Below are 12,149 nucleotides of genomic sequence, written 5' to 3' on the forward strand. Positions count from 1 at the left end.
TCCGGTCCATCATCTGACCCATCGTTGGTAAGGTAATTGAAAGGCCGAGTCTAAAACATTGAAGATCTGGCAACCCTATCTCGAGTTCTGACCACTTATTATGCATCGTATGAGCCCTTGAGTGATATATGTGTGTTTTTTTTGTATTCCGGAACTTAACGAAATTAGACGTAATTTGTGTCCAAACCCATCATATCACATATCACTCATTGTTGGAAAAGAGCGAGGAAGGCACCAACCACATAGGTGGATTAAGTTAGTTTTTTATTTTCGTGACGTGTTGTTCTTTTGTTTGTTGACAATTTAAATACGTTTTTAAACATGAAAGTATGCTTTTTTAGAAGACATCAACCACCAAAAAGGATAGAGTGTAGTAAATATTGAAAATAAAAAATCTGTAAAATTAGATAATTTAAATATGTTATGATTTGTTTTAGAAAATCATGATGATTCTTTTTAGAAAATCTTACGCTCAAAAACGGCAAATTTCACGGGGACTTTAATTTTAAACCATCAAATTTCACGGAAATTTCACGAACTTAGAAAACGTTGAAATAACTCTGAAAATTTTATGTTAAAATTACAGAAGAAACTAGTTATTTTTATTAAATCACAATGTACAGCACAGCAAAAACTATCATTTCTCACAAAAAAATAAAATTTCCGTCAAAACTTAAATATTTTGCAAGACTACTGGACAGATGCATATTTTTTTTTAAAACACCTTTTCCATTCAAATGTTGAAACCATGGCTCGATATTTCAATTTTCATACTTTTATTTTTTGCCCCCCTCTCGAATATGGTCAGAGTCGAGGGACATAAACTTAAAAAAATATTTGCAATGGCTCAATATAGCACAAAGTTTTCGCTGAATTTCTTTTATTTTATCTTTTTACATTTAATATAACAGGAACATTTAAATTTAACATCTTGTCCAGCCAAAAAGATTAAAATAAGTTGAATTTTGGACGACATTTTGCAAATTCGATTTTTTAAAAGATGTTTTATCTCACTGTTTAAAAACTATATTAAAAATCAAAATCAGAACAAAGACCAAGAAAGTGTTTTTTTTTGCAATTTACACGGAAACCCGCGAATTGATATTAATACATTTATTTAGTTTCCTAAGAAACACTGATATTGATACTCTAAATAGCAACTTATTTTCTGAATATTTTTTACTTATTCAATTGAATTATATTTTTCATATTCTGATTGCCGGCTCCTCAAGTCAATGATATATTGACAGGGAAGAGAATGTTTCTACTGAATGTTACTGTTACATGAATGTTTGCACTTTAATTTAAAAAAATCTCAATTTAAAAAAAAATTATCAAAATTTACTTATTGAGTCAACTTTAACGGGTTTTGGTTGGAAAGGCTTGTTAGTCCAACTGCCTACCAGCGACTCCACCGAGGCAGGACCCAGGGAGACGACTCCTACACCTGGACTGAGCTAACGACCTAACCTCTAGGTTAGACCGGGGCCAACATTTACTTCCCCGTCCGATGGAAGGTGTTATCATACAAATCAAGTCTCAAAATTTGCCATTCTGGGATCGAAACCAGGCCAACTGGGTGAGAGACAACCACGCTTACCCTAACACCACGGGTCCCGGCGGTAAAACCCCTTACATTTTTGATCATTGGAAAATAGACGTGTTTTTCAATAATTTGCAGCTTGAAATGATGATTATTTGGAAATTTGGTGAGAACGAGAATTTCTGTAAAATTTGACATCCGATTTGATGACTTACTCAAAATCGTGCAAACGTATTTTCATAAAATGAAAATCCAAAAATAGCTTAAAACCTATGTAATTTTCCGTTACCCAACAATACAAAAGTGGGACATGCCATTGGAATGTGCAACAACCTAGAGGGGTCATTGTTTACATATAGAACCAATTTTTTTTAGATTTTGTGAGATTTTGTGAGAGCAGACAAGAAAAACAAAAAAATGTATATAAGTATGGGTAACTTATAACCAGTGTAATAGAAAAAGCCATCAACTGATAAAATCTGCACCAATATATCAGAGAGTATATTGTAGTACCTAAAACTTATATCATGAGAAAACTAATTAAAGCATATATCTATGATATTTTTTGCATCTGCTTAAGCTTAACAATTACTACTAAGCAAATCAGGATTTTACACAAGTTCCTGCGAGTTCAATGAAAAGCTAGCTGTTGTAATTACAATCCCACAGGGCCCCAGAATTTTCTACCTTGTGGCAACAACACGTCAAAGGATCTTGAAATGTACGTGACATTTCGGAAATGGAACAGTTTGGCAGACCCACCAGAGGGCCTCTGGGTGATGAGCCTTCTAACCTCAAACCATATGGAAGGCGTCAACCAATCATCTATTATTCAGCATGACCTAGAGGTAGGTACAGAGATATGTGGCACATTTTCACCCTTTTAGGCTATACGGTTTGTGTGTGACGACCTGACGACGGTAACATGCAAAAGGGAAACTCCAGGTGATGGCTCACCGGTCCACGTTGGGACGTTCGGGGGTCAGAATGATTGAGTGAAATCTATCACACAACGTTTTGGCAAACCGAAGTAATCGACACCCAGGGATCGGGAAACCCATCACCAAAAATAAAACCGAGTTAGTACATCCGACTGATGAGATGTACGGAAGGTGTCACCAACAAATAGACAAGGTAAACGCAAAGAGTTTCGTGTCTGAGTTGTTGTTCAGGACGATCTGTTTGTTCTGTGTGGGGAGGGAAGGTGTCAACCTTTCCGGACAAACGCGCTCGTTGGGTGGACCCGGTTTGGCGTTGAGACGGAAAGTTTATTATCTGATGTGTGCGAAAATTGATATCTGCCCAACCGTGACCTTTTATTTTTAACCACATGATGTCGTCCCTTTTTTTGTTGTGCAGGTATGTTACAGCTTCAAACTGTTGCTGCTTCGTTCGTCCTTGGAGCAGTGGGGTAGGAAGGAGGTCGTAAAAGCATCATTTTGTTTGAAGGACATAAAATTTTCATTTCCCTCCCACGAATGATAAAAATTGGCTGAAATCACAAAGGACAACGATGTCATGCGGTAAATTTGAATGGTGTGCGACTTTTTTGAAGGTTTGTGTGACAATGTAAATTGGTTAATTTTTTTATAACAAGTTTTTTACGTTGATAAATCATATAATATTTGAACTTGAACTCAAAGGCATCAATATTTCATTCCTTTATTCTATTAATATGAATCATCCAAATTTGTACCAGTGAACAAAAAAAAAACTAACAAAAAATACAATAACTAATTGATAGAAAGAGACGTATTTCTTGGTATGACCATTATACCATTACATTAGTTAAATTACCTATGAAAAGTTTTTAAGAATATTAATATTCGTAAATCAAGTAAAACTATGTGAATTTGATAGCAAAAATCGCATCTTGTTAATGTTAAGTTTATTTTCAAATTAAAATCTGAAAGTTTGAAGTTGCTGTTATTGTGAAAACTAAATATTCAAAATGTCAAATCCTCAACTCACCAGTGTTGTTTGTGTGGGACTTTTGGCGATCACGGTATTATCGTTCGAGGAAGGCTTTTCACTCGAGCTGGTGCTCGAATCGTTGTTTCGAACGAGATTTCGCGTTCGCCATTCACTACTGCTACTGTGATTATGATGCTGCTGGATGTTAATCCTTTTAGGGCTAGTCGTAGTGCTGCTACTGTGCACTGGGCTGCGAATGTTGTTGCTACTGCTGCTGCTGCCACCGGTACTGTTGGTACTGTTCGTCCTGTGCGTGGGCGAAGTAGTGGGGGAGATTCTGGAAATAAAGTTGAATGAAATTGGTTCGTTAGAAATCGGAAAAATCTCACTTGGATTATAAATCTCTTGGATTAAAATCATAAAATGTACACGGAGAGACTGTGCCCAGAAATTTTAACAATTAAAATTGTTGATTTAATTTTGGTAAATTTTAACAAAAACGTACTTGTCACTGCCAATTTTCAGTTAAATTAACCAAAATTCAGTATTACTTTAATAACCTGTTTGTTGAAAATGCTAAAGGCAAGAAGCTAACAGATTTCCCGAATTCGAATGAACGTGCTCGACTATTAGCTTTGGTTTTAGGAAAATCAAAAATTTTGTTGGTTGAATATAATTAACAATTGTATAAATATTTAAAAGACGAACTTGGGTTTGTTTACGTCTGTAATTTGAAGTCAGGATTTGAACGAGAGCAGTCGATTTGTTGAGTTTGTGTTGTTAATTATAAAGTGAGAGGATGTGAAAGGTGAAAGTTACACTATTTGGCTAATATTGAAGTGGCAAATCAAAGTGTTGCATCTGGGGAGGTAGAATTGGTGAGTAGGTGTGTTGATGATTTCTTTGCAGGTGATAAACTATGAAGAGCAAGAGGACGACCTTCGCCATAAGGACCTCTAATGCGAGTGAGTTGAACACGTTATAAGAATGTTTGATGGAAAGAGAGGGCAGTAGAAGGGAGATGCGGGCCAACTCTTAACGGATAGAGCAGCCCGGGCAAATTTATCAAAATTTTGGCTAATCCAAGTAAGTACACCCAAAGTTAAAGAACGAGAGGATAGTCCTCACGAAAAGAAACGTGAGGAAAGTGCTATTTAGCGAGAGTATATTCCTCTCGCGTGTTCATTCGTTCATTGGAACAGTTCATCCTATTGAGTGGCTTTTATGGACAAATGACTGCCACTTAGTCACCGAACCATTGTGGCCCATACGGCAAAGGCACGGTTCAATATGCCGAAGGTCTTGGGTTCGAGTCTCGGTACCGGTACTTTTTTTTTGATAGATAAACTTTTTTTGAAGATGAACCCATGAGTAAAGTACTCTCGGTAGTTTCGGGATTTATCCTCTCGGTCCGCACACAGTACCATTTTACTACCGAATCGTGCTCTTTATCCTCTCGTATGCCGATGTCCAATTCTGGGTGTATGAGTCTTTTTAAAAATCTGAAAATTGCTCGCATTTCCGTAAAACTTCATCAATTCCAACTCTCATAGTTGCATTCGAAAGGTCTTTTGAAGCCCTTCAAAATGTGTCATAGACATCCAGTATTAGTTTAATTTTTCTCATAGCTTTTGCAAATTACTTTTAAAAATTGATTTTTTTAAAACCTTAATATCTTTTTGCAACAGCCTCCAACACCCATACTCTTATAGGTCAAAAGTTAGGGAATTTCATGGACTATAAGCCTACGGTATTAACTTTTTGGCCAATCGCAGTTTTTCTCATAGTTTTTCGATATTTCTATAACAAACATTTTACAATGTTAGTTTTGCCCTGTAGGCTTTCATAACGGCACTTTTTGGTCTCATTTTTCCATATTCGGAATCCTCGGAAAATTTCACGTTAGTTAGAAGTATTGGAGTTGTAAATTTGATTGGAAAAATGCAATTTAGAATGAAGTAAAATATTTTTAACAATTTGTTGGAATAGGGGTAAAACAGGTTTTCGCCTACAGCATTTGACGTATTGATCATAGGATAAACAAGATCTAACTTTTTTACAAAAAATGTTTTTTTAAAAATTATTTTCTTAATCAAATTTATAACTCCAATACTTCTAACTAACATGAAATTTTTCAAGGATTCCAAATATGTCAAAATTGAGACCAAAAAGTGTCTAGAAAGTCTAGAACAAACCGAGCAATATTTACAAAAACTGCCTCTTAAATGATTAATTGAATATTTTATTTGTAAATTTATGTACGTAATCCTGTTTAAAACTAATTAAAATGGTTAATGCCAAATACAAATGTCTGATTTTTTTTATTAATTAAAAAATATGATGAAAAGTTGCATAAAACACAGAGAATTACTCTGTGGTTGGAAAATTCTTTCCTCGTACGCAAGAGTTTTCCCCCTCCTCTTCTTTCTCGGATGCTGGAAAATGGCAACCAGACGAATGCATCTGAATTTTAACTCTCATTCAGCACTTTGCAGAGATGTTGGTTTCCCTCGAAATGTACCGCCGATAAAAGCACTGTCAAATGAAAGCTTATTTTACTGCTCTGCTCTCATGAAGCAGTCAGTTCTTATCGATTATCTCAATTAATTCAGCTTCCTCGTTCTCACAAGTATTCGCCGGCTTTCCAAGAGTGTGGATGATTACGTGTGTTTTTTCCCGTCCTCCCAAAAAAGGGGGTGGTGTTTTCAAGCTGCTTCGAAAGCTCAAACAAAGAAAAAGCGTTCTTCTTGTGGATGCAGAAATGTGCAGCGTCGCACACACAAACACACTCCCGATTAAGGTCGGTCCTCTTTTCCACGCTGCAAATGTTCCGGGTGGTCTGGTTGTCCTCGTCCTAGGGAAAGGCATCGAAACCCGGCAAGAAAAAGTCGTCTGGCAGCGAACATTTTTGTCGTCGCGACGATTTCGATTTTCATCACCGCGCGCGTCTTGCAGGACTTTTATTTTTTGTTTGTCTCGGTTCTTTGTGTGCACGATGCACTCTTTTTTTCTGGAATGAAGGCTTTGAGAGGAGGAAAACCAGGAAGTGTTATGGTGCAGAGCTTTTTTTTAAAGAAAAATCGATTTGTTTTTCATAAACGGATTAAAGCATGCTGTCTTTTAAATAATCGTTAATAAGTTGAATTCCTTTTTGATTTAAGACTATAATAATTGCTATACTTTACACGTTTTCGTTGAATTAGGATTTTACGAAATTTGGTACTTCTCGTAAAAACAATTCTTTCTGTAATCCTATAAACTTATATCGTCACTTTTTTTTTTAAATCTAGGTCCATAAAATCGAAAAAGGCGAATGGAAAATTATGAAAACCAAACATAATTAGAAAAGATAACTTTCAGGTGTTGTTATATGTTATGAAAAACAGCAAACTGACAAAAACCAGATAAATGCATGGAATAATTTAAAAAGTAAGTAAAGAAAAACATAAAACAAGACAAGTTTTGTTCTCTCTTCCTCAATGTGGTTAGGCTATAATCCTGCATTTAAAATGAACCTTTTGACATGAAGCTCTTTTTTTAATAGACATCACACCGTCTTTTCAGACTGAATTTACTAACTAAACGGGACAAACACAGAACACCCAGAGGAGATGGGCAGGTATCGAACCCGGGCCCCTTAGCACACATGAAGGATCGGCAGCCGAAGCCGCTAACCACCGCGCCACGGGGTCCTCCTATATTCGGATATAAGATTAGTAGACAGAAATAGACTCGAATACCCTTATATTCTGCATCGTTGAAACGATATTGAAAGACCTTTTTAATTAAACTGGATCCATTATTCAACCTTTCGTTAGACAGGTAATTGAGATATCTTCCAAATGAGTCTAAAAGTTTGAAGATCTGGGTAGAACAAGGTTAACTGAAGAGTCTCATTATGGTTTCGGACGAAATTTTCATCATTTTTCTAAATGTATAGTGATCTTCAAACTTTGTGAATTTATTTGATAATGTTTTATTGCATTTAGTCTGAATTACTTAAAGTCATTAAGCTTATTGGGATTATTTGAAATTTTAAATTGTTCAGTGTATTATTTTCTCTACCTCGGGAATTAAATTTTTGGTTAGTTTGATTCAAAATGATCACACAAAATATAAAATGAATTCATCTCACCATCAACACATTGTTTGACTAACAATCAACAGTTCATCCATCTAAAATAAATTTCCACATCGAATCTGTCTGAACGACTGCCCTCCACAGACCTAGTTTCGATATGTCTAAAATTATACCACACAAGAGAACCATTAAATTTGGCAAATTGCTTTTATCACCCAATCGTGGCCCCCCAACCGGGAACTGACCGCTACTGCTCATCATTCATATGTGTGTCAGTGTGGCTTGACGTTTGAGAATTCATATCCACACAACAAAACCACATAAAACAAGGCTCCTTCCCCAGTAGGAAAACCGCAGAAATCTATTAAAATGTTCTATATTCGGTTTGGGAAGCAGCAAACAGCCAGCTATATCCTTGCAGACGATTGGCGACAGAAAAGTAACTGGGCCCACATGGGCTATGAATTCCGGTCTGCTCAAAGGGGTGTGTCCGGTAGGAAAACAATTTTTGCAGGAGTTTTATGACCCATCAAACATTCTTTTTTTAGGGTAACGTAAATTGGAATATGTCGTCTTTCAATCTATGGCTATTTAAAGTTTGTAGTTTCAAATTAAATTTTGTCAGAATAATCAGCATTTTTTCAATCAGGAAAGAAAGTTTTATCTCATCCAAAGTTACCGCAACAATTTGACACTCTATAGGCTCCAACGAGCACATTTCCATTGAAAAAAAAAAGTTGAAATGGGCCACTTCTCATCGTGTGTTTATAGCGATGGTGCCAACGACAACGACGTCGACTTTGTTATCTCCGACAAGTTGATCATATCACTTCTCACCATCAGTTCGCTTTCCCAACCCCTTTTTCGAGCCTCCCTCAACAATCTACGTATCGCCATATCGCTCCCTATTCAACTCTTCAGACCCAACTCGAGACAGTTTGCCGGAAGCGAAAAACTAGTTCAGCCCCCTGAATACAGGCTCGGGAAAGGATTGCAGCATGTTAGTGGCAGCAGGATTAAACTGCATTTTTAATCCGTCGTTTGTGACTTTACCAACAACTTCCTTGTTGAGCTTTGTCTGCCATCAGTTTTCGTTTTAATTGAAGAAGCACCATACGTATAGTGTAACACAGAGAGATTTTCCCGCCGAAAGCTCCCGCGGCCAGCAGAGAGGCTCAGCAGTAGGCTGTGCTGATCCAAGCAGGCACAGAAAGCGCCCGCGGCAGAACAACTGGGTGGGAACAATGAACTTTGGATAACCCCCACAGAAGCGCGGCAGACGTGTAGTAGGCATGATACTTTCAAGCTCTCTGTCACACATAGGAGAAAGGTACCGATGTTCAGTGGGGTTTGCTTTGGAGGGCTTTCTTTTTGCAATCTTCTCTATGAGTTGAGATCGAAGCAGGCCTTAATGAAAAATAGTTCCAATATCGGTTATTGGACGGTACTTTGAATGAATTTCGAATGGAATATTAGAAACAAATTAGAAATGTTTAGTTGCCAGTTGTTAGAATTAACGAATTTGGATGCGTGGCAGTTGCTTTTGGTTGGCAAATGCCGGTTAGTTATGCAATGCGGACCAGTTTGCAATCTAGATCGCTACGGCCAATCGCGGATTTTAATGTTGTCAAGAAATGAAAGTCACTCACAAATCCTAGTCGCATCCATGGAAATACCTCTTGTTTGAGCTAAAACCAAAGGAAGGCCGAACAATTCAGAAGTGATTCGGCTCATAAGAGAGAAGTAAGCATCGAATCACTGACAAATTTGGGATAATGATCGCTCACCTCTTGATTCAACGACTTCTAGAATATCAATCGCCAGAACATGAAAATCGAACTAACATCCATCGACCGATGGGAATAGGTGACTTCCCCCCCACTTTGGGTAGCGCCACCCAATAGTAGTAAATATCACAAAGATATGCAAAAGAGCTTTGCGGCGGCGGCTGGAATTTTTCTGGGTAACAAGGCTCAATCTGCTGCATCCTTCGTCCTCCCGAAAAAAAAGAAAGTACAAAAAATGGCGCGCCACAAGCTCTCTGGCAGGCGAATTTGGGCCGCCGGGGCTGTGTGCCATCGAGCCGCGGGAAACTAGTCGCGAAGGAAATTGCCATCTGCTGCCATGTGAGACAGAGATACGGGGCGAGCGGGAATCCTGGCGTTACTGGTGTAGTTTAAATATTTGAACATGTGCTTCATGGCTTCAGGGATGAATGGCGCGTCGTCAGCATCGTGTACACGAATGAGGATGCTTCATCATGGGGCATGGCGGCACGTCTGGCGGATCATTGAACTTTACGATGGTACAAATGTGGTGTTAAATCGTTTACAGCCAAATGAGTGGGTGGCGTTTTGGTTGTGCGGGATTAAGACATATGGAGCTAATTTAAATTGAAAATTAATATAGGGTAAATGAGATTAGACTGTAAGATTGAAAATTGCATTACGAGTTATGGCGAAAATATAAGATATGGTAATGTTCTATAACATTTTATCTAAGTATAAGTTAAGATAAGGTTAAAGCGGCCAGACCTACTATGTTATGTTTACCGTAGAGAAGAATTTGTGAACGAATCACATTTCACAGACATTACAAAGGAAGAAGGATGCGTGGACACACCATACCATACGCTTCACTTTGCTATTTTATAAGAATTTTGTAGGTGACACAGTTTTGGGTAATATGAGTAATATAGTTGAAGTCATCCCATGCTGTGAAACGTTTATGTAAAACATAAAACTAAAAGTTGTTTTATCGTTCGAAAAAGACAAAAAAAAGTTTTTTAAAGGATGCAAAAAAAACATCTTTTTGCCTTCCTCACCTCAATGAGGAAAGGCTATAAAATCACTTTAAAAATGAACTTCTTTATTCGACCTCCTAGACCCATCTTCACGTATACCTATCGACTCGTAATCAAATTCTGAACAAATGTCTGTGCGTGTGTCTGGATGTGAGTCCGTGCACCGCAAAATATGCACACGATTATCTCCGGACTGGTTAGACTGATTTGGACCGTTTTGGTCTCATTCGATCCGTCTTGGGGTCCCACAAGACCCTAGTTAATATTATAAAGTTTAAAAAAGTACTTCAAAAGTTATGCTAAAAAACGATTTTAATTATACTTCGGAAGATTGTAAAAAGGGTGACTTTTGTAAGAAACCCCATCATGCTATATATTGTTAGATAGGTATTTGAAAGACCTTTCCAACGCGTGCAAAAGATTGAAGATCTGACAACCCCATCAAAAGTTATGAGCATTTAAGTGTTATTTATACACTTTTTTGAGGCCGGATCTCAAATATTTTGATGAAAAATTTGTCCGGATCTATCATGCGACCCATCATTGGATAGGTTATCAAAAGACCTTTCCAACTAGCAAAAAAGATTGAAGATCTGACAACCCTATCCAAATTTTTAGGTACCGTCAGTGGGGGTGACATTGGGTCTGGGGAGTGAGATTGGGTCAAAGTGAGTTTTTACGGATTTTACTATTTCTCAGGTTCTTCTCATTGAAACTGAATTCTGTTAAAAGGGTTGTGTAGGGGACATCTTAAGATGACTTCGCTGAACAAATCTCGTTCCTAGAACAAATCCTGTTATTTTGGCAGCTGTCTAAAGTTGAGGCACGTTTTTGGCCAAAAATGACGTCTCGAAAAATCATTTTTCTAATACTTTTGTTAGAATTGCTCGAAAACTACCCAAATGTTTTAAAATCTCCACTTCAAACATTGTAGCATGTCAATACGATTCCCTCGAACAAGAAACACTGTTGGATGACTTGTTTTTACCATATCGTTGTATTTGAGGATCATTTTAGTTTCATTTGACCCAATGTCACCCCCTCTAAGGGGTGAGATTGGGTCAATTTTCAAACTATTGGCATTCAAGGTAGTGTTCATCAAAATCCACCATATTTTGGGAAAATGTCAGTAAACTATCTAAGAACAAATCTACGTTGAAAGATATTCGATGTTGTTTAAATTGTTTTTGTTATTAAGAAATTACGAGAGGTGTATCGTTTTTTGACCCATAGTCACCCCCACTGACGGTACTTTAGTGTTTTAAATACACTTTTTTGAACCCGGATCTCAGATATTTTGATAAAAATAAGTTTTATTTATACACTTTTTTGATGCTGTGTAGTGTATTCATTTTATGAATGCAAGGAAGGCAACAACCACTAAAAGGTGGATTAAGTATCGTTTTTCAGATCAATTCAAGTTGTCATAACTCGAGACAGGGTAGCCAGATTTTCTATTATGTGGACTCGTTGGAAAGGTCTCTTGATTACCTAACCAACGATGGAACGGATGATGGATCCGGACATCGTTTACATACATTTAAGTGTGATCCGGCTTCAAAAAAGTACATAAATATCACTTAAGTGGTCATAACTCGAGACAGGGTTGCCAGATCTTCAATGTTGTGGACTCGTTTGGTCTCAAGGTCTCTTGATTATCTAATCAACGATGGGTTGAATGATGGATCCGGATATCGTTTACATGCATTTAAGTGAGACCCGGCTTCAAAAAAGTACATAAATATCACTTAAGTGGTCATAACTCGAGACAGGGTTGCCAGATCTTCGATGTTGTGGACTCGTTAGAA

At 37.4% G+C, this 12,149-nt stretch overlaps 1 protein-coding gene across 10 annotated transcripts in view; it reads right to left on the minus strand.

Moving 5' to 3' along the window:
• The window catches only part of LOC120414646 (uncharacterized), a 214,374-nt gene that overhangs the window by 62,962 nt on the left and 139,263 nt on the right, over positions 1–12,149 (minus strand). For all 10 annotated transcript variants that reach the window (XM_052707913.1, XM_039575893.2, XM_039575887.2 and 7 more), the window contains exon 6: positions 3,515–3,794. In XM_052707913.1, the coding sequence (XP_052563873.1) occupies positions 3,515–3,794 (280 nt within the window). The remainder of the gene's footprint in view (positions 1–3,514; positions 3,795–12,149) is intronic.

The sequence above is a fragment of the Culex pipiens genome, chromosome 2, assembly GCF_016801865.2.
Source record: "Culex pipiens pallens isolate TS chromosome 2, TS_CPP_V2, whole genome shotgun sequence".
Taxonomy (NCBI): Eukaryota; Metazoa; Arthropoda; class Insecta; order Diptera; family Culicidae; genus Culex; species Culex pipiens.